The sequence below is a fragment of the Excalfactoria chinensis genome, chromosome 13 (genome assembly GCF_039878825.1).
Source record: "Excalfactoria chinensis isolate bCotChi1 chromosome 13, bCotChi1.hap2, whole genome shotgun sequence".
In the NCBI taxonomy this organism is placed as follows: Eukaryota; Metazoa; Chordata; class Aves; order Galliformes; family Phasianidae; genus Excalfactoria; species Excalfactoria chinensis.
In genome coordinates this window covers 13,560,861-13,588,836 of record NC_092837.1, presented here as the reverse complement: position 1 = coordinate 13,588,836, position 27,976 = coordinate 13,560,861, and the positions used below count along the sequence as shown (strand labels likewise).

Below are 27,976 nucleotides of genomic sequence, written 5' to 3'. Positions count from 1 at the left end.
TCCTGCCCTCTCTGCACAAAAGGCACATTCAGAAAGACTGACCTGATGTAGTGAAATATCACAGCGACAGGACATTTGTTAACGACAAACCTGGCCAATTTATTAAAAACTAGGCAAAAGGCACAACGAGTGGCATTCTTCAAGTATTTGCATAGATGCACAGAGATGCTGTAAACCTTTAGTACATGGACACAGAAGAAAGTGAGATGTATTTTTGTATGTGTTCTTCCAAGTAAATTGCCTTTTAAAAAATACCATATTTTAGCAGCTTTTACTCCTCCTGCAGTTCCCAATATCATGCTCTCATCTTGTATACACGTGAAAATTTAGAAGGATTTAAACATACCTTATGGAGATTTTATGATATTCCAGTAACAAAGGATTGATTCCATTAGGACTTCCATTAACTCTGTGGGTCTGGGGAGATTTAGTAAAGCTTGAACCCACATGAAGTGCACTGAAAACATTCCTTTTGGTGGTCATTTGATAAAGACCATGGGCTGCTTATGCAGACATAAGACAGAATTCTTGTGTTTGAACCTGTACTACAGAAAGAATCATATGTACCCAGGTTACTGCAAATCAGGTGTCCTGTGAGCAGGAAAATAACACATTTGAAGGGTTGTTTATATGCAAAATACCCCATCTATAGAAAAAGAATATGCATATATTGACATTAGAAAGGCAATGTCTTACGCTCGCCATCCCTTATTTCAGAGAGGAGTAATTTAGTTTGTTTTGTTTTCCAGGCATACAGAAGGTAAGAAAAGGACCAAAATGATCAAGATAATGAATAATTAACCAGTAATTCAAGGCAGACCCTGTATACTTCTTCCTTGTGAAGAAAGAGGTAGTAAAGTTGCAAAAACTGATGTGTTTTCAATCATCCTATAGCTACACTGCTGTGTATAGCTTAATGAGCGCTCAGGCTTTGGCTGCTGTTGGTTTTGTTTTTCCTAAATGGAAGTACTTAGGGAAAACACAACCAGCAGAACAAGAATGGTTTTCTTTAAGCCAATGGTACAATTCTTTTCACACGTGCAGCACCAATTACACTGCTTGAGGAGCTGACCATGAAATATCAGACACAACACAGTGTTATTGTGACCGTAGCTCCAGAATTCCCTGTGTTCTCCCAGGAGGAAATAATCAAAGGAAATAATAATTATTATTTAAAAAAATTAAAAAAAAAAAAAAAAAAGTCTTATTTTAAGTAAAAAGATATATATATATATATATATGTATATATATATATATATGTAAGAAAGTCAAACCATTAGGAGAAAAAAAAAAGCAACAAATTCACAAGGGAGGGTCCTGAGGGTCAGAGCTATCAATCAGCTGCTTAAAGTGCACACAGACAGCTCCCTCCATCCAAGTCCTTGAGGGAAAAAAACAAAACCTGGAGTAAGCAAAGCTGCCCTACAAAAGCACCGTGTGTCATTATTATTTCTGCTGTATTACCACCTGGTCAACATTAGAACAGGTTTCTTACTGGTGTGAGGAGTAGTCGGCTTGTGTTGAATTACTGTTCAACACAGACCAAAAGCCTGAGGGGATGCACACAAAAGTGCCTGTTGATTTCCTATGGTACCATGTGGTTTGGAGGAGTTTTCAGCACTGGCTGTTGCTAAGTTTCCTTCTGGCCATTGGCTCCATTTCTTGGGGGGACAGTGTCCCTGTCGTACCTTGGCTGTGTCCCAGTGACACAGGTGAGAACACACAGACAGTGCTGGGGATGCTGTCAGGATCTACAGCACAAAGACAAGTAGTGCTGTAGATCCTGACAGGTTGCAGAGCACTTGCTGCAGAATGTTTTATGGAGAAAATAATTAACATGTTCTATTAAAATTAACCAAAATCCAGAGTGACTTTAACCAGGAATATTTCCATGGTTTGCTCTCTGTTGTGGCCCATCTTGCTGGCCGCTGTAAACTGTGATTGAGGAAAATTATCAGCAGCTGCCTCCTGGTCTCCCAAGAGACAGCTGTTTCTCTATAGCACCACTGATTGCTCCTGCAGCTGCCTGGATGGGCTGAGGAAGCCAATAGGGCTAGTTCATTGATGAAAGCCTATCAAGGCCATCACCTGCACTGCCTGGAGACACTTAAATAACTTCTAAAAAAACACATGAAGCCCACATTTCCCCATCCCTGCACTGAATATTGCACAATAATATATAAATACCACATAAACAAATTGTCCCTAGAAGGAAAAGGCTATTAGCAGAGAGAGGAGGTTTCAGCGTGGTATGTACCGGCTTGCTTCCTGGGTGCACTCCTACCAAGCCTGCCTGCAGCCTCTTGAGTCACATAGGAAACAAATAAGGCTAAGGAGAAAACAACCCATGGCTGATGAAAGTTTTTCTGAGTGACGAAGACCATCCAGTCCCTCATGAGGGTCAGAGCCAGAAGGGTATAGAACAACTCATGGGTGTGCACTGGAACTGGGCTGTCCTCTTCTCAATGTGTTTGCTGCTCCAGCTGTCCTAACACCAGTGTTCTGAATGAGATGGAAAACAGGGAAGAGAGAAAGGAGTGAGCATAGATGAAAGAGAAAATCCTGCTCAGTACCTTTTCTAATGCTACAGCAGGCCAGGGGAAGGCTGTTCTCACTCACTGCACATTCCACCCTGAAGGGTCACAGAGGAAAGTGCTACCATCTGCCCATAACATGATGATGGTCATGCAGGATTTGCACTTATACATCTAGCTTCAAGTATGTTCCAGGCTGCAGGCAACACCTGTGGTGTGTGGAGGTACTTTTTGCTAATGAGTTCAGTTTGCAGGGAGCTGAACTCAGCTGCTCAAAGTCGCTTATTTGTTGTCCTTATTTTGGGAAATGTTCCACAGGGAAAGCATATCAGAAAGGTTGGAGAAGGTTCCTGATCCTCTCTGGGGTCCTCAAGCCTTGTCTGGACCTTCCTGGGTTGCTGCTCTTCACTCACCTTTCTGTGTCACTTTCTCTGCCCCACTCACACAAACACTTAATCTAAGGAAGTGCCCAGGGACGTGGAGAAGTGAGTTGGTTGCTCCAGAACATGGCATGGCTGTTTACAGCAGCTGCACTGAGCAGCCTGATTCCATTGAGGGTTAGTCAGTTTTGCTGCAGAATTAGGACCAAGTGTACTGTTTGACACAGTAAAGAGAGAACAGGTGAAAACAGAGCCCTCTGCAGCAAAGCCCACCAACCCAACAGCCCTTCCATTGCCATCCACCACAGCTGCACAGGATTACTCCCCAAATAGCTTCACTACTCCCCAAATAGCTTCACTGCTCCCCAAATAGCTTCACTGCTCCCCATCAGTGCCCACCTCTGCTGCAGGCTGGACTTGTCCTGGGATCCTGGGCCGAGCAGGAGGCAATGGGATGGCAGGGCTGGCCCCAGGCTGTGCTCTGGACCTGCTTGGGACTGGATTGGCTGGCAAAGCTCTTTGGGGTGGCCGGGGCCTTGAAATGTCCTGCACAAGAAAAAATAAAACAAAATAGTTTTGAGTTGTCAGACTGGGAGACACTGTCATACAGTGACTGTAAACCATATGTGCATGCACATGTGTGCCCATACACAAACATGCAGCCGCCTACATTGTTATTATTTTGTTTGTGCACACAGCTGTCCCTAATAGGATACTCTAAGCATTATATTTTCCATTTGTCTAATGAATTTCAGCATAAAGTATGCCCTGGGGAGAAGTTACCCACATAAGAGCTGTCTGCCTGTTTTTGCATAGTTTCTATGCTAAGTCCCTGGCTTACAGGTGTTGATTTAATAAACACAGCTGCACTCACAACTTGGAGGGCACCCAACAACCTTGCATTCTCCTCAGACAGTGTATAAACATGATGCTCGATGGCTGGGGATCCACTGCTCTCCAAGGACTGCAGGAGGGATGAGGCAGGCCAAAACTCCACAGAGCACAAGATCCAAAGAGCTTTTATAGGGGTGGTAAGTGAGTGAGCCTGGTAGACACTGTAAATGTCCAGCAAGAGCACTGACACCAGCAAACAGTGAAATTAATGACATCCTGTCTACCTTTTGGATCTCTTGGCTCTTCTCCAACCTAAGAATGACAAGGTTGCTTTTCAAAACCCTAAAAGAAGTGTCCCATTGAGTAGTTCTGATAGCAAGAGACTGGATGCTTTGGAGAAGGAACACAATGGAGACGGTGAGGAACTTGTCAACAAACAGCTGGGAAGGATATCTATTCCTTATTGATTAGAGTCAGCTTCCTGCTTTTGTTTTAGTTTTCTTTCCTCTCAAAGTGCTGGCTGCTCATAGGAACAATGGAGCTAGAAACAAATCTCATTCACTAAAATAATTTTGGCTTTATTTTCTTCTGTATCCTTTAGAGAGGCTGCCTGGGAAACTGAAGCCCTTCTCTGCAGGCCCTGACCTAATAAAACTAGCAGGGCAATCTTTTGTTAAGATGGGTTTAAGTCAGTCTGTGTGATTTGCAATTTTTTAGACAATATTGTGGAACCTTTATTAATATTAGAATAAAACTTCCACCAAGAAAATAAATCAATACCCTGTTGCCTTAGAAACCTCAGTGTAACCTTGTGGCTGGGATACTCACATAAGACAGGGTCAGACCACAACAACCCTAAATTTGTTCCATGCCACAGAGTTTATGCTGACTTGAGATGGAACATCTTCTATCAGCCCAAAGCTCCCAAGGCTTTAGTCCAGGAGTGGCCAAATGCAATATACCCTGGGGGTTATCCAAAGGAAGAGAGAGATCCTGTACTGGGTACTGAGCCTCAGAGTTATCACTGTTTGGTCATCTCCACAGGGCTTCTTTTCCAGGCAATAAAATGCATGCAAATGGTAAACGGAGCTATGCTATGCTAGCTTAATGAAAAACCTGCACAGCTCTTTTGCTTTCTGACCTGGTAAGATGAATACCACCTTATGATGCAAACTACCTGACTCCAGGTGTGGGTCCGAAAGAGAAATGAACAACAAGCAATTGTGTGTGCTAAGCATCCAGTGCAGTCACGGTTAGCTCCACGACAAAGCAAGAAGAACCACTGATAACCACGTCCCACCAACACCATCTGGTTAAAAACACTTCACTCAGTCCAAGCCTTCCACCAAACCACACCTGCAGAACAGCAGCACAACTTCATACCTGAGAGCCGGGGGACTTGGGAGCTGGAGGTGCTGGCCTGCTTGGGGGTGTCCGCCGGGGCACATCCTTTGCCAGTGCTGGATGCACCGGTCCTGCGGGACTCCCCGTACCATAGCTGTAGCTGGTGAAGGCAGACTGCTGCTGGATGTTAATTCGGAGGCAGGGAGCTGGCTGGGGAGGAGGTTTTGATGGGATGTCAGGGAAGCTGATCACCTGTGCAGAAGACCCACAAATCCCAGGAATTAGGTCATGTCTGCTTCAAACAACCCCTTCGCTCTCTGCTATGCTTTTCAGGGCCTGCATTAGATCTTCGAGCCTCAGAGCAAAAAATCCTGACTGCAACAGCTGTATGTTATGTATGTCCTGTAGGTGCTGATTACACGTACTGGGGCAACTTAGGGTTGTGAAGCAGAAAGAGGAATCAAGAGAATAGAGTAACAGAGGCATTAGCACTGTAGGTAATGCTTGCAAATCACTCCACGGCTTGCAATTTGTGCAGTTTTGAAAGAGGGGATGTGACAGGAAAAGATCCACCAGGACAGACATGCAGCCACAGGGCTGGCTGGGTCCCACCTCTCTCCCTATAGGAAATGGTTGGAAATACGTGCTATGCTCAGCTCCCTCTGACTTTCAGCTGTGGTGCACATCTGTCTGATTTCCTCATCCTTTGGAAAAAACCACCCCTCAAACTGCAGTGTGAGAGGGAACCACATCCCACATTGCAGGGCAGCTGCAACTCTCCTGGGAAGCTGGAAGTGACATTGCCACTACCTTCCTCTGCTGTTGGGGGGTTCTCATCTTGAAGGCAGGGTTTGCGTGGCCGTTTCCAGAGGCGTCACTGAAAATGAGATAATGCAAAGAATAGAGTTATTTACTGGATGTGTTTTCTCCTTTTTTCTTCACTGTATTTAACTATGTTTTAATCAAAGTTAAAAGATAAGGAACAAATACTGGCTACACCAAAATGACACAGTTATATTCTTCGCTACCACTGTGATTCCTACTCTGTGGGTGGGTAAAAGCAGACAAGGCACAGCACTGGCTATTTACCTGATCTGCGGAGCCTTCTTTAGAGAACAGATGACAAATTTGTTCCAGCACTTCAGATAATAGAACAAAAGTATGATTCCAATGAGAAGAAGAATGGAAGCCAGGATGGCCAGAGTTATCACTACTGCTGAAGAGCCTGAAGGGCAAGAACATACAGTTAATTAAATGGGAAATCCTCTGCTCCCAGTCTATCCCAAGTCTTTCTGAATTGCCACCACAGTGTTAGTCCCACTCACCTTCTGGTGATGGAGGACCACTGTCCAAGCTTCCTCCCTTCCCCTGCTTGTTGCAAAATGGGGGGGCCCATCCCGGATTGCAATGGCAGTTCTTGTTGTTGTTGCAGACCTGGAGCAGGAACACTCAGAGACTTAGTGCAATGTTTAAACTGATTCTGTACAACAACTGCTGTTTGCTTCCTATAACCTTGAGGACCATATAAGAGGGAGCAGACTGGGTGTGGTGGTGGGGTGAGTCCCGCTCTTTGTCAGGCACATCCTGGGGCCTCCTGAGCTACTCGAGGCACACACTGCTGTATCCTTATTGCTCCCTTGCCTAAATGGACCAATGGGATGGAGATGTGATGATGTTTTGTTCTGTAAACACTAGCAAAAGCTCTAAAATATTCTCATTAGCCTTTTCTTTCTTGGAGGAATAGCAGAGCAAAGTTTATTCCAAACTGTTCCAAATAAGACTTTTGACTGTGCTTTTTCCTAAGCCTAAATTTATTATTATTTTTTTAATTAAATCTAAACGGAACCCTGAAGATTAGACCAGAAAATGCAATCATGAACTGTAGGTATGAACTAATAATTGAGGAGCAAAAGGCCAGATGGAACCTAGGGATGATACCAGAACTAAGCCAAACAACCATTCATGGATGAATGGCAGCCCATCCTACTCGAGGCTGGAACAGAGACAAAAAGGAGGCACCTACCCCATTGCCATTGCACTTCTCACTACAGCTTTCAGCCTCAAAGATGATGGATGTGTTCTGACAGCGTCCGTCAAAGCAAACCTGCAGAGAAAGAGTCCCCAAACCCAATATAAGCTCATCAAGTTACATACCAAATGACTGCCTAAGCACACTTTTAACCACTACACCATAACCCAGCTAACACATATCAGAGAGAGCTGTAGGAGCTCAGAAGCCAATAGAATCAAAAAGCACTTTCCACACAGGAAATTGACACCGTGAAATGCCCCAAACCATTACAAGCAGGAACTGTACCTACATGATGGCTCCCACATTTTGTTCCTGTCAACACCAAGGCAGGATCCAGCATCTCCTTTTCTTCATTCTCAAATCTGTACACGTGGGTCCCTCGGCATTTCACCTGCGTCCTCTGCAGGGAGATAGTTGTGTCTATGGGCACGGCATTGGGCAGCACAGGTTTGGAAGCAGAGCTCTGGCACTGGATCTTCCCACATTTAGCATCTCTGATTTCAAAGGAAAGGCTAAGTGATTATTTCTGGCTAGATGAATGTTTTGCAGGCTTCAGCTTTGGATGTGAATTAAAGCATCAGTGTGAGGGATTGCTCAGTGGCAAAAAAAGCAAGCGCTTCCCAAAAGCCAGCCCAAGCACTATTGTTTGATGGGTGATGATGGGATCTGCCTGCTGCCTCTGGAGGTAGGCCAGCCTCAGCAAAATCACAGAGCATGCTAGAATGCTACATTTCAGCTTAAAGAATTGAAAATCCCATCTTCCTGTGTCTTGAAGAAGCATCAGCTAGCTTTTTTTAAATGCAAAAAGTAGGGAAAAATGCTCAAGTTAACGCCTCCAGTCCATCCCACTAGGAAGCAGCTGGTTTCCCAGGTGTGAGAGGGGGATGAAAACCAAAGTATGGCTCATTTCAGTCTACTGTCTCATAATTCTGTAACACATACAAACATCTTCTCCAGACAGCCATGCTTTCTACCTTTTCTCACACTTCCTGTAGTTGCCGTAGACGTCCTTCCCACAGTTCCCGTAGACATCTCCAGCTGCATTGACTTTCTCAAAGCAAGTGTCTGGTGCTGGCCGTGCTCCTGCATGAGAGAGACTCATGTGGCTGATTCCTGTGGGACCTGGCAGTCACATCATCCTATGCCAGCCTCTCACTTGTCATTAATCTGGCACGGTTTGAGCACAGGAAATTTGTGCTTCCTCCTCCAAGTGAGTAAGGCAAGAGAAAAAGCTCCTCATGCTTTGTCACTGGGAATACACATGTAAAGTACTATTGCCATACACAGAGTGAATAACAGCAGGATATCGTATATTATTGTATGTTCCAAGAACAATACAATACACTGCAAATCTTGTCCTTACCTGGACCCCACAGCTGCGAGCACTGGTCTTTGTATGTGAGACACATGCCATTATAGCAATATGCCTTTCCTCCTTCGCAGGAAGCCCCATCAATTTGGTAGGAGTTAGAGGGGCAGAATGGTGACTGCCCAGTGCAGTACTCTGGGAGGTCACACAGTCCTGACTTTTCCCTGCAGAGAGTTCCTGGAGACATCAGCTGAAATGATACAAAGGGAAAAAAAAACAATGGAATTATGGCTTGGCTTATTGATGGTTCCATGTCTGCACAATGTCTCTCTGTAGATTAAAAAAACAAACTCCCACCATATTCATCCCTTCATCCACCTTGTGTTAGGCTTTCTGAGGTCAGCAGTGATCCAAAATAACTCTAACTTCATTAACTCAGGAGCTGTGTACAATTAAATTAGTGACCATCTCCCTTTCCCAGGTAAGGATGAGAGCACGTAGAGAAAATGAGGATGTCAGATCTCAAGAGGATGTTGATCCACCTCCCTCTACACAGGGTTAGAATCTGATTCACCTAAACCATTCCTGACATGTTTGTGTAATCTATCCCAAAAATCCTCCATTTGGGAAGCGTGTTTCAGTGTCTGTCATCACTGCTGGAGACATTTTCCTCACATGCAACTTCTGCCTCCAGCTGCTGTGAGTTTACCACGGACACAGATGGAAGGACATACACAGTTCCATCGAGGAGGTTTATTTAAGTCTCTTGTGTAAGGAATGAGAATCCAAATGGATTCCTGGAAAAACTTTTTTCACCTGCTTAGGGTAGGTCACTAAAAGCATGCAATCCATATGCAAACATTAAATAAACCAAAGAGAAATATTTGCCTATGTTCAATCTAGAGAATCTGAGGTCAAACCTAAAGGTCTTTGGCTCCTAAATCAGAAACTGTTTTTCACAAGCTCCAGTGATACAGAGGCACTGTACGATCCCTATGTCTGCCCTGTCCTGCACATTTACAGCCTTGGGACCACTGATCATATCCACACACAGCACTGTGCAAATGCATGCAAAGATTTTAGGGAAATTCAACAAGCCCACCTTGCACTCGTGACAGCAGCTGCCGTGGGCACACTCAGCACCCACCTTCAGGGAGCAGTTGTTGGCGTTGCAGCAGGGATTATTGCATTCCTGGAAAAAAAAAGCAGGATGCAGCGTGGTTTGTTTACAAGGCAAGTTCAGGACAAGAATTCATCAGAGCGTGATGGTGACACTAAGCTGTTCTCACACAAGATGAATTATAATGGGAGGATCGGCCTTCCTTTCACGATACATCCTTGAAACTCAGCATTTGCTGGATTATACTAGTGCATATTAATGTCCTCTGCTGCATGGATTGGTAATAAAGGCTAAGCTCATTAACCTCTGCTGAGTCCGGGTTGCTGGTTTCAGCTCCCCTTTGACTTACTGGTCAAAGTATGGATATGGAGAAACAAGCTGCAATTCCATGAGAAGAGAGAAGCCCCATCCTTACAGAGAATGGAGCTGCAGGTGAAGAGCACTTTACCTACATGCATGAAAATGGGATGTGTAAGGCCACCTTTTTCTTTTAAATGAACTTTCCATCACCTCTGTTTTATCATGGATTGTACCACCCCTGAGTCCTGGGATACATCATGCTGCACAATATAAGTTTAGTTACTTTACTGTCTTGATTTATATTGCATATACATTTACATACAGGGCAGAAAAGCTTATCTCCTGCACAAACAAAAGCTGTTTACATATCACATAATTGTATTTGCAAAGGACATAATAAAATCATTGTGTCCCAACTAAAAGCCAAACAGCTCAATGAGAACAACTGTTACCTCCACCTCTCCACAGTCACACTCCTCTCCTTCTTCCAAGTAGCCATTTCCACATTTCCTCCCTCCATACATTCTCTTGGTATCTGGCATGTTGGAAAGGCACATCCCTCCACCTGAGTGCAGATACTTTTCCAGCTCTCTCCTGTTGCACTGGTTGAACACCCTGGGGAATGGGTGCCTGAATACAAACACAGTGCAGGAAAACATCATGATAGATCCAGACAATGGTTCAGAGCACCAAAAGTGATCACATACCAGTCCTAACAGCACCAGAGAACACCATTCCTTCCCTTAAGTCTATGAAACTGTATAAAAATGGATTGCAATTTTGTGTGCCTGTTCAAAGTGAGATCTACTTTGGAAATGAGGTGAGATTGCACTGCAAGACAGTCTCATAATGCAATGACCTTTAAAAACCAACTTTCCTGAAAAAAAATGTGTTGATTAAACTTTTACATGGATTATGAATTTTCTTTGCAACTACACTTGAATCCATGCACTCTATTCATGACCATGCATGTATGCATATGTGCTGCACTGAATAGCTGGCAGTGTGTTTGCAATGTTCATCCTAATATTTTCCCATATTTGGAGGAAATAGCTCACATAAAAGAAGGTATCTGAGACAATTCTGTTTAAATCTGACAAAGAGGAAGACTTGGGGGAACAAGGAACATGGCTCAAAGTGAATGGCTTTGGCTAGCATTTTTACGTGACTGAAATACAGAAGCTGTTGTGGTTCCTCATCCAGAATGGGCTCTGGAATTCCTGTGGGTTTCCAGAATCACCCACTTCCCTTTTCTCCAAAGATGATCTATTCCTTTCCTTTCAATGGCTTCCCATGGCTCACTGAAACCAAGCCTTATGCTGAAGACAACAAGCAATGGATCTGTTTTTGTGTATCTCCCAGCAAGGCCGTAGGACTCACCCAGTGGCAGAAGCCATGATGCAGCCTCCTTCCTCTGCACGGGTGGTACAGCAGCCAGATGAGTCGTGATTCATGCCAAAATTGTGACCCATCTCATGGGCAATGGTAGCAGCAACACCAATGGCATTATCAGAGTGATCCTGTGCAAGATCAAAGAGGCAGGTTGGCATGTCACCTGTGCCTGTCCTGTGCACCTCTGGATCAATGGGGTGAGATGGGGTGAGTGGCACTTCTCATTGTTACGTATAGTAAACATCTACCGAAGGTATTGCTGCCTATAAGCAAGCAAGCTAAAGGTCCTTCAGAGGAAATAAATTTTTCCTGGATTTTAGGAGGCATCTACAGTTTGTATTCACTGCTGACAAGAAACATCACATCAGGAATTAGCAATAACTTACCATGTTTACTCCTCCTGACTGGAAATCTGAGCACATGGACATCACAGGAGCCAAACCTACTGTGGTACCTTGGAAGGGCACACCCCTAAAATCAACCAGGAAAAAACACAAAATAGCACCAAGGCACTTGAAGGAAAGATAGGGGAGAAGAAAAAAGCATCCTGCTGTCCCAAGCTTTGTACAATGTACATGTCAGTTGAATATATTTTCTTTAGGACCATCTTCAAGCACAGGACATTACAATAGGGCTACAAAGCCTTAAGACCTAATTTTCTTGGACTGATACTTTGCTTTATGGACCAACTAGCCAGTCATCTGTGTAAATCTTCCATTCTGAATCTCAGATAAAGAATAACCTCAAATATTGATTTCCCACCCATTCCACACACTTTCAGAAACAGCTTATTTCAGGTGAAATAAACCTACGTGATTAGTTGGGCATTATCGTGTTTTCTGTACACCCTCTCCTTGCTGCTCCAGGCCAGGAAGGACTTCAGGGTGGAGTAAGGATTCTCAGTGCAATCACATTTGTTCCCATTACTCCAGATCTCCAGCCCCACCAAGGCAATCCGGATATTCAGGGACCTGTAAAACTGACAGGTATAGGAGGGAAAAGAGAAAACAAAATGAGCACTACTGATTTATTTTGTTGCATTTTAAACCTTGTGTGTAAGCGCTGATAAATGCTACTAGAGAAACACATGTCCAGAGATGATGGAAATGCATCACAACTTAGCACCATGGCTCTGCAAAGAGAAAAGTGCACCACCCACTAGACTAAACTGGATTGGAGTAGAGATGCTGAACATTCATGTTTTAATGAATGACAGAGATGTAATCTAGAAAAACACAAAGCTTGGAGACCGACATCGTGTTCATCTTGAGATATGTCAAAATCCCTGAAAAAAGGAAGGAAATAATCTGCTGTGCACATCAAGTACAAATAGGACAAGTCTTCCTGGGCAGGGTAGGAAGGGGGAGGAGGAAGGAGTTGAAGGGAGCACAAAGGGAGCAGATCTGAAAAGCTGTGATGTTTACTTCAACAACACTGGGTACCACTGCAAGGATGAGCTCTGGAGGCTCCTTCCTGCTCTATTTGTGAGGCTTTCAACAATTCAAAGAGAGCTGAAGAGAAAAGAAGGGACCTCAGCTCCTTCTCAACAGCTGTATTTAGATAACACAGTTAATACAGAGTTGCATTAAAACACAGAGATGCTCATGCTGACTCCATAGTAAGGAATGGAGATCTCCTCACCCCACCCCTGGTGTCCAACAAGAGAACTGCTTGGAAAATGATCTCTCCCTGAGTCACTGGGGAGCGCTGCCAAAGCATTATTCTCTCTCCCAAGAAGACAGTATTCCCCCTCACAATTAATTCTCATAATGCATAATATGGGCTTTGATTTCCCCAAGTTCATGCACAGCGGATCTCACCTTATCCACGTAATTAGCAGCCTCCACTAATTTAAGCCTTAGTGCTTCGATGTTGAAACGATGCTTCTGAACCTGAACAAGACAAACATGTCAGGCAGCACAATGATGACTAAAAAGAGTAATTCTCTCCTAGCAAGGGAAGCGGTGAAGTAAAGGCAGTTAACAGCTACACTGCGAGGGTGTTTACTGCAGCTCATCTAATGAAATGGTGAACAACATATGGCAAATCCTGGATGTAACATATTCTCTCGGTTTCCCTATCATCCTGTTGCCTAATAGAGGGGACCAAAACAGATTTTGTCTCTGTTTTTGTTCAGAATAAATTATAGCCCAGAGCACTATGTGGCTTTCACTGCTGGAGCTTCAAGCTGTAAATTATGAATAGGATCAGCCTGAGTCCAGTCTGTGCTGGAGATTAAATGTCCAATCTTCCTTTGTGAGGTTTGTACTGTCAGTAAGTACGTCTGGCATGCAATCCACTCAGGAGACAGGGAGGGACTGCTGAATGCAATGGGCCTCTTCCAAACCTATTCCATCATCCGAAGCCCTGAAAACATCATTATTATTTATTTACATATATGCCAAGATCTCAAAGCAAAGGATAATCTTAGTTATCTACCCTAGAGATGAAATACAGATGTACATCCCTCCTGGAAATCCCCAGGTGACCCTAGGCTGAAGGCCATCCCTCCTATCCTCAATGAGGGGTTGCAAAGGAGTTCCCAGTGTCCACAGAGATGTGGGATCTTTCTGCTCTGGATCTTTGGTACCCTAGGAGACAAGAACTGTCCCAATCCTACTCCTTCATCCCTGTCACAGCCTGTATCTCTGTGCAGGTCAAGGCTGGCCAATGGAGGCAGCAGAGGGGATAGAAGTGATGGGCACAGGAATCCCTTCCTCACCTCTGCATAGTCAGCCACAAGCAGCAGCTCCACGTACTTCGTACCCTGAAGAGCTTCCCGTCTCACCTGCAGCAGCAACACAGGTTATTTCCCCAACATTCCCCAAGGAACTCTTATAAAACATACTTAAGAGGCCATTTTTTCACCAGCCATTCACCCCACCCCATCACACACAGGGCCCTCAAGGTGTGACTGAGTTACAGCAGTGAGCTCGAAGCCCTCCTCACCCTGTGGTTGGGGAATTTCACCCCAGCTGCAAAGTCCCCAAGCCAATTCCTGGCTGTGACCACGGAGTCCTGGTGGCCACAGAATCCTGCTGGCATCCTCAGATCATCCAGCCTGTAGATCCGGTGCTGGCCTGGGCTGTCAGGAAGCGGCTCCAGGACATAGCTGCAATTGCTTCTCAGTACGATGAGGCCTCTGTTGGAATGGAAGCAGTGAGGAGGAAACCCAGTTACTACTGCAGCAAATAGAGTCAAATCCTGCTGCTGCATTCCTGGCTGGCGCTGGTGAGTCACTTCTCCATGCCAGGCTGGTCACTTATTCAGAAGGATGGACATATTTTGATTTCAGAAGGTTGGGATCCATTGGTTTTCATATAATCTGTTCAAATGGGCTTTCAAAATCAGTTAAAGGGTTATTGGTGCACATGCAGCAATGAGAACTGATTTTTGTATTATTATTTTTTAAGCATAGCTTTTCCTTCAGTGTCAGTTTTTCAGTGGATCAAAAAGACTGTCTGCAACAGAACTGGCCTAAAAAACATGAAGAGCTTTTTTTGTCAATAGAAAAAACAGCATTTTTGTCTCCATTTTGCAGCTTTTCTTCTTGTCTCCCTTTCGTTTCCCTCTCTGTTTTATTGTATAAGAAAAATAAAACCAAAAAGCACTGATGTGGACAAGTAACGGGTGCCACCATAACACAGATATCTTCCCATTTTATTCCATCTAACAATTCATAATCTAGTTTTGTTTTTTCCCTCACAGCAAATGCCACTTTCAGGCACCAGCAGCATCTGTCCCCCAAGCAACCCAAGTCCTCACACAGCCCTGCCCTCTCCAGCTGCCTGCCCCATCCTGTGCCACCACCACACACAGCATCCCTTTGCAAAGAAAGTCTGCTTCACACTCAAAGGAGCGAGTGCCTGACAAAAGGAGTTAGAAAAGGAGCAATAAATAATACATGCGACCTTGCAAAGCGCTTTCCTTGTGAGCCGGGATCATATTCAAAGTGCTTTCCCATGGGCACAGCTCATATGCCTGTTTTTTTCCATCCCACGGCTACTTACAGGAGCAAGTGCAGCCACGTGGCTTCAAGGAAAGCAGGGAGCTCTTGTTATCCTTCAGCCCAGTTGCTCCCATTTTTCCTCCAGTTGCTCCCAAAAAGCCTAAGCCACAAATCAACTCAGAGCCCCTCTGAAATCAAATATGCATTCATAATAACCCCTCGTGCTGGGATGCTGTCATGTCTCCTGCACAGGCACAGATTCTGTGCTGGATCTGGGGGAGCATCAGAGCATCTAATGCTCCCGGATAGTGGCCTGAGGGGTGCAGAAAGCTGTACATGCACTCAGACAGCTGTGCTCCTTGATCTAGGAGGGGAGAGCTGGGGAACATGCAGGCTGGCAGAAGAACACACCTGCGACTGATTTCAGATTACTTATTGCAGACCACAGGTGGCCGCACTGCCTTGTTTATCTCCACGGGCTCTCTGGCTTGCTGTAAATCCACTTAAGATTTCTGGGGTTTGCTTTGGCAAGGGCTATTTCCTGGCTGGGCCAAGTCCCACAGCTCTCGAGGGCAGATGACCACTAATATCAATAAAGTGCACGTGGTATTTAGGAAACAGACCCCAAGCTGGTGTAAATGAACACATACAGACTGCCTTTTTCTGCCAGAGACTCCATTACTACCACATCCAAGGCTTTAGAGGCATAACACACAACCCTGCACCACCCAGGGAGAAAGCAGGGAGCGAGGAGAGGAAGTAGAGCTGACGGGAGAAAACTCAGATCTGAAGGCTGTCCCAAAGCACATGAAAACCATCCAGCTGGGAGAAGGAGCTGGTTTCTGCAGCAGTGCAAGAGCATTGGGCTGGGACATGGTGAGCCCTGTCTGGGCTTCCATTAGGAACACAGCCCTGCATCACTTAAAGGAAGGGGTCTCCCATGTTGGAGTCATTTGATGCATGGGTTGATGCTGCCAGCACAGAAGGGGAAGCAATCTAGGAGCTGTATAGGAAGCTGTGGTCATCAGTGCTCCCCAGATTTCAGCTTTTCCCCTGATACCCAGGACTCCTGGTGGGTTGGAATTTAAGAATAAGCCCATCTGCCCAGAAAGACCCTGGGGAGCAGATCTGCCCCAGCACTTACCGCAGCCCTTGGCATGAGCTGAGCGTCACACTGGAGTGTTCCCTGCCCCGCACCACCCCCTGGTAAAAGCAGTGCTCCTGCAAGGCAGAGGAGTGAAGGGTTGGCAATCCAATTCACAGTTAACATGCATTACATTTAGATGTCAATAGGCCCCAGCTGAGTACAGCCAATACTCCTGCAATTGCTTTCTTTCTGTTGCATGTGGCATCTATCAATGAAATCCCCAAGGATGTACCTCAGATGGCTGCAGCATGAAGCCTGACCTAGAGCTACCTGCTGGTGCAGCTTGCCCTGGGTCAGGCTTTCAAAGATGTGTCCCATAGAGTGACAGCATGGACAGCAGCAAGTCCTCATCTGTGGGACAAAAGCAGCCTCCAGTAGGGACAAGGAAGCTTTGGGGCAAGAATGCCAATGTATCTGCCATGGCTCTCCCCCTTGCCTTGGGGCAGCAGCAACAAAGATGATCTCATGGGGATTCTGTCCTTTATTCTTTATGTCGCAACCAATGCACAGCTTTGTGCCACTGAGTGCTCGCTGCTGGTCAATCAGCCAAAGGCAGCGTGAGAGCAGGAATTCATGGGGTTGTTATTCAAGTGGAGCCAACTTACTCGGGCTGGGTTCTTCCCAGCATGAAGCTCCTAGTGGGAGAATTAAAAGCAAGAGGATGAGCAGCAGGAGGAATGAATTAAACCCCAACACCCAGAGAGGGAAGCAATCCTGGGGGCTGACTTTGGCTCTCACATCAAAGTACAGGCAATATACTAAGGTGTTTTTACCAATTTTTGATGATGGAGATGCTTTCTTGCTGGAACACCCCAGGTCAGAAAGCCAGACCGCCCTCCCCTTCAGCTGCAGGTGTCAGCACTCACAGTGTGGGCCAGTGGGATGGTCTGTGCTTGTCCTGTCTGGCTGTAGTGAGTCTCGGTGTAGCCTGGTGCAAACAGGTCTCTGCAGTTACAGGGGGAAAAGGAGAAAAGAAAATCCCTTAATGATACGAGGCACTGTGTGGTTTCCTTTTTGCTGCTAAGTTATGCCCACATATAATGGAATTAGGCTGAGCACACCAAAGGCCAGCTCAGGACACATCTGGGCATTGGCGTGTCTCAGACTCTGACTCTCCAGTGCCCAAATCTGAACACAATTATAAACCAATCTGCTTCTGTGTTGCAACTTCTGCCCAGAAGCCAATTCACATCTTTGTCCTAGGAAACTGCTGATTCCCCCATTTAAATCTGATCATGTCATCCTTGTACAGACAATATTGTCCCTGTCTTCAGCCCAAGATCAAGCCAAAAGCCTATAAAAGGCGCTCCTGTGCACTGAATAGGAAGTATTTTGACTTGATTCCAGAGGAAACAGCCTTCCCTCTTTTTTTAAACATCTGCATTTTCTAAACAGTGATGTAAAAAAGTACAGTAAGTCAAAATCTGGGCCAAAGCAAGAAGGTCACATCCTGTGTCTATCTCAGCAGCAATATAACACAGCTTTAAGACTTTTTCCTCTCTTTCAAACAATAGCCTAATTTCCAACAAAACTGAAGAGGAACCCGTGCCTCATCTATCCTGCACACTTGCTCAGCAGCCTTGTGTCAGACAGATCCGTATGTCACCATTTTGTGTTGAGAGCTCAACAGCTTTTACCCCCACTTTCAAAGGTCTCCGTAGCCCAGGAAGGCTCATTCTGTTTCTTTCTGATGTGCTAATTCCCATCACTAGATCTTGTCAGCGATCCAGAGTGCTGGATTGCTGCTTTCCGTCTATCTCGATCTGTAAACTGAAGATAAGCCCAAGAAGTGGCATCCCACAAAAAAAAAAGAACTCCCTTCATCTCCCTGACTGCAGTAGCTTGCTCAGCATGAGGCTGCACAAAACAAATGTTTAATCAACAGATTGCATTAACTGGCAGGAAATTGCCTTGAGCAATGAGCTCTGGCAGGTATCTGGTCTGTGTAAGAGACTGTCATCTCGAGAGCAGACATGAAACCGATGTGAATCTGCTTTGTGCTGCTACAGCCAGAATTAGACACCAGCCTGTAGATTTCCAGTAGCTGGGGCTTGCACAGCCTACTTGTTTAAATCCCAAACAAGCACGCCTGTGTTTGCCTCCTGCTCCTTTATTCTTGGAAAGCATGCACTATGAATAGCCAGTTTTTCTTTTCTCCAGCACCATAAAATTCCTCCATGCTTTGAATCTTGGTGGCCACAACTTATTTATCCCTCCACTTCCCGCTCAGCACCAGGCTTTTTGGGTGTGGAATAAAGGTACACAGCACACACTGTGTGCACATCTCTTCCTACCTTCAGTTTCAGAAGCATGGGGGGGAGGGATGCCTGCATTTTTAGAGGTATTTATCTGCTGGGCTGGAAGCATGGCTCCTCCAGCTGACCAGTGCCATCCAATGTTCTGAAGGCCTTTCCCTGCTGTAACACAGGGGAGCCCTGAGGCTCCAGGACAGCAGAGAGCTGTTGCTGAGCATTGCAGGGGGGAGGGTGATGAGGAAAGAGGAAAGACAACAGGACATCTTGCAATACCCTCAGGGGTCGAACAAACCTCACAGCCTGTGTAAGTCCACTCCCAGCCCTGCTCACTTCCTCAAGAGAGCATCACATTTACCATCAAAGCATAAACAAATAGAAAAGAACCCTTCACATCTCAGAGCACACCAGTCCGGCTCATTCCTCTTATTCATGTGTACAAATTGGGTAAGCAGGAGAGATCTGTGAGATGTCATCACACCCAAACCTTAGCAATGGCATTTAACTGCCATCATTTTGGGACAGCCACTGCCAGGTTTCCAGGGAAGCTCAGCCCTACAAATGCTGACAGACCCAACTCACTGCTTCCATAGGAGCACAGAGCTTAGATCCTTGATGGAGGGGAAAGTACAGAAAAATACAGCATGATTAGATATTTCTTTCTTCTTACACAGCCCACCTCTGCAACGGCTGCAGATAAAACTGAATGCCTGTAAAGCTTGGATGTGAAAATAACATCAGGTAAAGGCCTCAGAGATGTTCACACAGCTGGCAGACCACTAGCACACATCATAAAAGCATAGAGTTGGTCATTAAAGGGGTTATCAGCGTGAGGAATTGATGAACTCAGAGGAGAAGAGGATTCTGGAAAGCAGACAGGGCAGAGCTGTCATAGCAGCTGCAGCCACACCAACTGCTGGAGCTCTCAGGGTGCCCCAGAGCAGCCCTTGCACCTCCCCATCATGATCAACCTTCGGCAACATCAGTCACTGCCCCGGATCCAGCTCGGCATGCAGCACGCTGGGTGGAAGGCCCTGTGCTCTTGGCAGGATCTGCTCCACAGAATGCCCTGGGATACAGTTCCAATCCAAGCAGGGAAGCCAAACCAAGCACGAGTGGCTTGCTGCCATAATGTACAGATGGCTCGAGACTTTCTGCTGATGACTGGTGTGGAGCAGCATTGGCCTCACTCCCAGCTGTCAATGATATCATTGTTTGAAACAAAACCCTGCTCTGCGCATGGCCGTGCACAGCTGATGTTCTGGAACAGGGCATCTCCCTTTCACCACACCAATACACAGCACCAGAGAGGCCGTGCACCTCACATATGAGGCAGTGGCAGAGAGTTTGGTTGGGGCAGAACCCAATCACTTCAGCAGGCAGCACCCCAGTGCTCTCCAAAACAGTACATGGGGGATGTAAAACAAAAAGGATGAATAGTCCAGGAATTTCTTGTAAGAAACATCAGTTCTTCTGATATTTTTTTCTCTGTCCATTTCCTCAAATCACCATAAATCTGTCCAGTCTGGCTGCCAGCATCTGGAGCTGGAGGGAATTGATTCTCCCAAGAAAGCTGAGACATCAGATTTCCATCTATGATTTGTGGTCCCACTCCATTGCCTTTCAGCAGGATCCAAGTAGGGTAAGAGGGGGAATTAGATTCCTCACTTCCCAGCCCTTCAAACGTTCCCTTTAGTCAGGATTTATTGTGAGAACCTGAGAGTGACCCCATTACAAACACCTCCAAAACGTCACCCCTGACAATGCAAAGAGCCTGCTGTCTGTATCCATCACTAGTGGGAAACCAGAGACTTCACCTCCCTGGAATTCTTTAGCCAAAACCTGGCACTGTAAAACCACCAAACTCCAAGGTTTTCTCTTTGTATCAGGAAGTCTCACCCAGAAAGAGCATAGAGCTCTTAAGCTCCCTCCCTCAGGAACTGTGCTGATATCTCTGAGATCACGTTTATTGTGCAAACAGCAGCAGCTTGGAAGGAATAAGTAGAATCCCAGCTCTTGAAGTAGAACTAAACTACCTATTTGCAAGGTCACCATAGGCTACGAAGCACTTTCCATTCCCTTTTGTCATCTGCATCATCTGACACTCGCTGTGTAAATCATGTTACAGGACCTAAGCAAAACATGCCATCTAACCCCATATAGGAACTATAAAACTTGCCTGGAGAGGAAAAAGGAAATAAAATAAATAGAAAATAAGCTGATAATGAATCAGAGAGAAAAGCTGAAGGGTTCGGCTTCCTCTTCCTCCATGCCCTGCTCAGAAATCACTGAATATCCCAGGAGAATCAGAAGGCTGAAAAGCAGCGATGGCTTCCCACGTCCCACCACTCTTTTTCTGATGACTCCAAGAGAAAGCTGGGCAGGATAAACTCTATTTCCCCCTCTCTTATAACCCTTAACCTCCCATGCAGGAAGCCTATTAGACACTGACAGTGTGTAGCCCATCAGTGGAATAATCTCAGATATCCTTCCTGCTTGGGGATGGGCAGCAGGCTCCCTCACTCAGCTGAGAAGGGAGGTCCTGGAAATGAGAACAAGCAGGAAACAGTGACACACAAATGACATACAGAGCCATTACCAGACTGCTGAGGGCACCAAGCAGGGTTGGAGCAAGCATCAGCTACTTGGATGGGGCCAGAAGAGCTTGGAAGTGATACAGCTCCTTATCAGATCCAGCAAACAACCATCTGGATTGCTTCATAGCCCTGATCAGATGCGCTCTGGGCTTTCTATGCTCTGTCCTCATGCAAACTCTACACCGGCCCCACACAGGTTCTGCCCCCCCCAGCCACGGATGCTGTGGGAGAAGAGCAGCCAACACGCAGCTGTGTTCCATATTTCTATGGTATTTAGGTGAGAAAAAAAAAACACACACACAAGTTTCTGCTGCACAAATATCAGCTCACCCCTTGGCCAGGAAGAAAAGGCTCACACCAGGCAGCTTCACCACACACTCAAGACTCTCAGCATCCCCTCCACGCTTGACTCAAAGCTGCTTTTTATTAAAAAAATGCCTTTAAATCACTTCTCATCCAATGTTTGCAACTCAGATTCTTTTACTCCCAATCCCCAGCCAACTTTAAAGCCATTTCATAGGCATCTTTCCATATATTTGTTGTTTGTGCAGCTTTGAGCTTTCCAGTCCTGCAGCTGCAGGACGTGGCTTTGGGTCACTTCAGAGAAGCACGAGTCGTTCAGGGGATATACTTTTGTTGTTCCTCAGAAACATGACATGGTTCTGTGACCTCTACTTGGAACTGCGGTACGGTTCCTCCTTTGTATTAAGTGCTCGAGCAGGAAATAATGCAACATTATGTTAACTGCTAATGCAATGATTGTATTCTTAGATACACGAAGCCCAGACCCAGATGGCGTGGTGGTCTTTCAAAAGACAGTTTTGTGCTCAGTTTTGAAGAAGTGTATGCAATAATTTCTGTGTTTCACCTCTGCAGATGAACACTATGTTCTCCTTACATTGAATCACAGACTTAGCGTAACTGTTTCTTCCACATACGAAGTGAAACAGCCTGTATCACTGAAAGCTACTGTGTCCCTACAACAGACTAACAGAAAAAGGAATTATCTGTATGGCTTTTTCCCTCACTTTCCCAAGGCAAGCTCACTTTCATCACCTTCATCTCTCCATAAGGACTGGTTAATAAGTAAGCATGTAACAAGGTTACCTAACCCACCAGCCTTCCAAAGCCCCTCTGCAGGGGTGAGTGAAATGACCCAGACCTCTGGGGGTCTTTTTAACTCACAAAGCCCCAAGTACCTTCCTTGCAGTTGTTACACTCACTATCAAGGGAACACAAAACCAGAGCAGCCAGGTTCCAAACTGCTCCAAAGGGATGGACCCCAGTAGAGAATGGCAGCTTCTCTTGCACTGCCTGGGTGCTTGACAGACCCCTGTTCTGTCATCACTCATCCCAGTGTGAGCTCTGGGTGCTGGGAGCAGCTCCATGCTGGACCCCACGCACTGCAGTGAGGAGAGACATTCCTCCACTTCCCATATAAGTACTCTACAGATGCTAACGATGACAGCATCCACGGGGCTCCCATGCACTTTGTGCTCTTCTGGCTGCCTCACCATTTCTCTTTCAGACTGAGTGTCTCTGAACTACTTCTGCACCTCTTCAAGTCTGGGAAGCGGTGGCTCTCAGAGCCTTTCCTAATCATGCTCACAGACCTTCATTTTGGGATGGTGCCATCACATCTCCTGAACAAGGACTTGAGAACTGGAAAGCCTCCCAGCTGAAGGGCTGCTAACCATGAATCATTGGTATTCTCCACAGAATATAAGAGCTCCAAGCCACTTGCCCTGTTTCTGCAAGTCCTTGTAAAGGGATTGATCCTGCAGTGGAAGTGTGTGTGCACTTCAGTTTGTGTATACACATCTGAATGAATGAAAATACATCTCAGGAAATAAACACAATGGAAGCCCTTTTTTCTTATCATTGTGTTTACCAACACCAGCAACGAGTTTGCCTGCACTGGAAATAGCCTGGCCCTGCTCCCACCAGGCACCTGGAGGTTATGTCACCAGCACAGTGACATCATTCTGGAAGGAACCCCATTTCTGCCATGCCAGAAGGGAATTCACCCCTGCATCATTAGTGCCAAATGTTAAGACCAACAGCCTCCCACCAGGAGGGAACCCCAGCAGGCTCCTTGCCTCCAGGTTCAGCTCACTGCTGAAATTGTCACCTACAACAGCTATTTTGCTTGCTTTACACAGGACCAAGCTGGCAGTGCTTACGCTGCCTGCTCTTTAATTGCTTCTGTTTTCCCAGCTGAGAGATGCCAAAATACAAAGAACTAATGGCTTGTTCTGTTTAGTCCTACGCAGGTGTACAACTGAATGGGAAACACATCCAGGTTTTGCAGTTCTGAAATTCCCAGTAGCTTCTATGCCAAAAGCTTCTATTACCAAAAGCACCTGATAGGATACACACTCGTTGCATCAGCCATCAGTCTGTGATGCACAGTGCCAAGAAAAATCTGGTTTTCCTCTAAGACACCCCAAATATAATTTAAGTTCATGTACTGCCATCAGAGCTAATAAGATCCTCTGATATTCCACTCTTTCAGGAGGAAAGCTGAGCCCCTGAGCTCTGTGGCTGGGATGCCCATGCAATACATTTAAAATACAGGAAGGATTATTATTTGAAGGTTAATATTCCCTCTACTAGTGCTGGTAGACGTACACTGGGTTGTGTTTCTGTAGATAACTCTTCAGATCAATTTAAAATTAAAACACTAACAGTACAAGTGGGCTGCTTAACAAAACAGGCTTATGGCAGCTAAATATCCAGCTGCTGTTCAACCAATGGAAACTAATGCAGAGGCACAAGGCAAAGCCTCTAGGCAAGGGTCCTTCAGCTTACCTCCCTCTCCTGTGGTTTCAGCTGGATTCCATACACATCATGATCTACACTTTCACCTGGTTGCTGGATCATGCCCAAGAGGAGGCTGCATTTCAGTTAATACAAAAGCATATTTCCAGTGTACTTTAGCACAAAGGGCACTAATGGAATTAAAACTATCAGATCATTTGTCCTAGGAAAGAAAAAGCAGCATCTCTTCTTATCACAGCATTAGAGGCACAGTGAGTCATTTGGTAAATAGTGCACTCTGCATCAGCAACATCTTCTGGTTAATGTAAGGACTATGACACAAATGTAAGTTTCCAGACTGCAGACCAGGTCACAGTCTGCTTTTTACTGACAGCTTTCTTGCAGTGAACACATCTGATTAACGCCAGTGAGGACTCAGACCTGGGATAACCTTGACATCCAAAAAAGTACTTCCTCATCCTGCCTTTATAAAAACCCATTCAGTCAGTGGAGGTTTTCCTGTTGACTTCACTGTAATCCTTATTCATTGCTTTAATGAGCACAAGTCAGACTGCAAAGCAAAGCACACTTACCCATTTTTCTCTAAGTCCAAGATGAGCTCCTGGCCTTCTGCCTGTATCCTAACTTCAGCTCGGAGTGGATGCTGCGTGCAAGAGAGACAGCGCCTGTTACTCATGAATCATCACCACTACGAACACATCCAGAAAAACAAATTGTTCCCCTAGATATTGCAGCTGACCTTAAAGCACTCCTTCCCTTCTTCCACAGGGGAAAGCTGTAACCTTCATTGCTGGAGAGAAGTTATGGCTTGAGATGCACTGCTGCATCCACACAGCACAGCCACACTAACACAGAACGGGAAAGCAGCAGGGCTGTGCTGCTAAGGTGCTGCACCTGAGCCAGTGTCCCTGATCTGCTATGGAGAGGGATGGGCTCAGATGTGGCAGTGAGTCCCAGTGCTGGAGTGCTTGCTGTGCACTGAGCCCATTTGCGAGCACACCATGGTCAGGACTGTGTCATGGGACATCCCAGTTTGCCCCTGAGATTTACCCATAGAACAGAGGAGAAAGTTAACCAAAGCTTCCTTTGTCGTCCCAGCTGAAAAAGGCTTTTTTTTAGAAGCCTATTTCAGGACAAGAGGAATCATGCCTCTTTCAGAGATTTACACAAAATTCCTTTCACCCTAGAAATGCCAGTAAATGCAGGCAACAGGATCTCTTAGATGTCTTTGGACTCCTAATGGTCTGGGGGACATTATTTCACAGCTGCTCTTGTATCAGTCCCAGGCTTCAAAAACCATGGCAGCAGCTTTCCTGTGAGCTCAAGCACAGCAGCCCCAGCCTGCAATCCACAAACAGCCCAAAGCACATCCCTGAGCTAGGATGCAGCACAGCTGGATGAGTTAACACCATTACTAGGGCTGATAGAAAGAAGCAATGCAGACACCAAGAGTAATGTTAAAAACATTAATTAAATAATTCAAGGATAGAATATGTTTTCCAGAGGCCCAACGTGGAGGTCTCTGGAGGTCTTTATGGTTTACCTCCCTGTCAAAGCAAGGCTAGCTGAAAGTCAGGTTACTGAATGAGCGTTTCCTCTCAAAGGAAATGGATGAATAAGCCATGTGATAAGAACAGACTTCTCAATTCACCTAAACTGTGTGCCAAAAAACAATGAAAAAAAGCTATGAAAACCAGTGAGAGGTGGCCAACCTATGATTTTCCTTACTGAGTGTCAGAGGGGATTTTGCAGAACAGATCAACTGAAAGCAACATAAAGTGAAGCTGAGTAGGATGCTCTGTTAAAAGGTTGTCAGCCCTGAGGTACGTTTGGGCATCTGTCAGCTCCAGGTTACAAGTTTCTCCTTTCATCAGCCTTGCTCATACTCCAGGTTCTGTTCTTCCCTTCAACTTCCAGGACATTCCATCAGGTGATACAAAACAAGTAAATACCTTCATGTATACAACAAAGGGGCTGAGTTTTAGTTCTCTAAATTACACGCTCAGTCCACCACAGGGTGGGTCTGCTGCTTTGCTGACTTGTAAGCAGTTGCAGGAGACATTTCCTTGCCCATCACTAAGGGATTTAAGGGTCTCTATGACTGTACAGTCATTTCACATAAGTTGTGCAAACATCTTTATTACTAATAATGCTTTCCTTCCCCCTCTAACAATCACTGCTACAAAGTCCATTGGATACCATGCAACAGAACTATCCCAGCTGCACATGAGCTTTGCTAACACGGGTTTGGGAGCCAACAGGAATCTGCTCGAAACAAAGCAAGTAAGACCCCTGAGACACAGCAACTTCATGTAAAGGCAAATGCTGTCCAGATGAGTTTGCATCACTATCAATAACAGAGAGAAACAAAACTTCCAGCCTATGTTGCAAGAACATTTTTTTAGAGAATTAAGAGCATGAGAAAGTCATTGCAGCTTTTATTCCCTCATGCAGCACAATGGAGTTATAGAAATTCCTATCATATGGAAAGGACATTAAGCCCAGAATAACAGCAATGGGGAGCTGCCATCATTTTCTTTACAATAATGCTGTAGCTTCCATTTTTCTGGTTCACAGTTTAAGTAACAACATCAGGATTCTCCCCTTTCATTATTTGATAACTTCATATCAGCAACACAGATACTAGGAAACCGAGCTGCAGATTGTGGTTGACATTCAAGACTGAGATCCCAGAAGTTCTCAGAACAGCTGCAGACAGACAAGACTTAGAGCATAAGAGAAGTGGAGACAGGTCTGTACTCACACATGGCACAAGACACAGGTGGTCTGAAAGAGCTGTGGATGCCCCATCCCTGTGAGTGCTCAGCCTGCATGGAGCTTTGAGCAGCCTGGTCTGCTGGGTTGGAGCGAGGTGAGCTTGAAAGATCCCTTCTAACCCCAAACATTTTGTCACTACAATCTGCACCTGAGCTCTTGGGTGATTTGTTTGCTTGTTTGATGTTGTTGTTGGGTTTTGTTTATTTCTGTGGAGCTTATTTATTTATTTTTAAGGGAAACACCCTCACAGCTGTGATCCATCTCAGTACAGTGAAAGCAAAGCTTTAAAGTAGGTCAGAGAGACACGATGGGAAACCTCAGTGCAGGGCAGTGAGGACGCACGTGTAAAGGAGCAGCCTGCCGAGAGCAGCCAGCCTGCTCGCTCCGCGTTCCCCTGCCTTCGGGAGGGATGCAACGGCTCCGACTGCAGCCAGACTGTCAGCCTCATTGCAGAGCTCAGCGTGGAGCACACAGCGCGCACCGCGGGGGCTCACATGAACCGCAGCCTCATCCCCCCACCTGGCAGCGCTCCGCAGTTCGGATCTCAGTGCAGAACGGGGCGCTCAGCCCAGCCCAGCAGCACCACACCCGACCCACCTGCTCTCCGCCGGGGCTCCGCAGCGCGTCCCATCTCGGCACCAGCACGGCGGGCTGCGGTTCGGTGCCACCAGCCTCTGCGCCTGGGAATAGGGAGCAGGAGGCGATCGGCTCAGCACCAAGACAGAGAACGAGAAGCTGGGAGGAGGGGGAGCAGGAGGAGATAACCCCACATCCCAAGCCCCGTGCCATCCCAAACCCATCCACCCTGTGGCTCAAGCAGCAGAACGCGCTCATACCCCTCCACCCGCCGTCCCCATCCCGATGTCCCCGCACTCACTGCGTGGCAGCTGCAACAGCAGCGAGAGGGCAATGCCGCAGAGCAGCCCCCAGCCCCGCATGGCTCCAGGCTGGACTCGGCTCGCTGCTGCACCACCTCGTATATAGAAGCTCACGGCCCGGCTTTCTCCTCCCACCGCAACACGCCCTACAGCTTCTGTCTGCTTCTTCCTCTCTCCACTCTAGCTCCGAGTGCTCGGTGGGAGCCTGGGCTTCATCCATGCAAAGACTCTCCTGTCCCTCCCTCCTCCCCTCCTTTGTTAGTACAGAAAGCCGTCGCAAAGCCAGCAAGAAAGGAGGACGTGCTGGAAGGAAGCAGGCGCATCGTCTTCAAGCAGCTCCCAAAGGAGC

General features: G+C 46.1%; 1 protein-coding gene across 1 annotated transcript; it reads right to left on the bottom strand.

Annotated features, from left to right (window-relative positions):
- Positions 1–80: 80 nt before the first annotated feature.
- On the bottom strand, positions 81–27,783 carry ADAM19 (ADAM metallopeptidase domain 19). Its single transcript, XM_072348111.1, has 23 exons — positions 27,627–27,783; positions 27,347–27,429; positions 24,544–24,614; positions 17,208–17,286; positions 16,339–16,415; positions 14,195–14,387; positions 13,968–14,033; positions 13,066–13,137; positions 12,058–12,224; positions 11,632–11,716; positions 11,234–11,373; positions 10,306–10,483; positions 9,536–9,625; positions 8,488–8,683; positions 8,099–8,207; positions 7,414–7,618; positions 7,116–7,196; positions 6,418–6,526; positions 6,182–6,317; positions 5,903–5,969; positions 5,132–5,344; positions 3,314–3,460; positions 81–2,502 (listed from the first exon to the last, which is right to left on the bottom strand). The coding sequence occupies exons 1-23, from the start codon at positions 27,685–27,687 to the stop codon at positions 2,428–2,430; spliced, it is 2,700 nt and encodes an 899-aa protein (XP_072204212.1). The 5' UTR covers positions 27,688–27,783; the 3' UTR covers positions 81–2,427.
- Between the last annotated feature and the right edge of the window lie 193 nt (positions 27,784–27,976).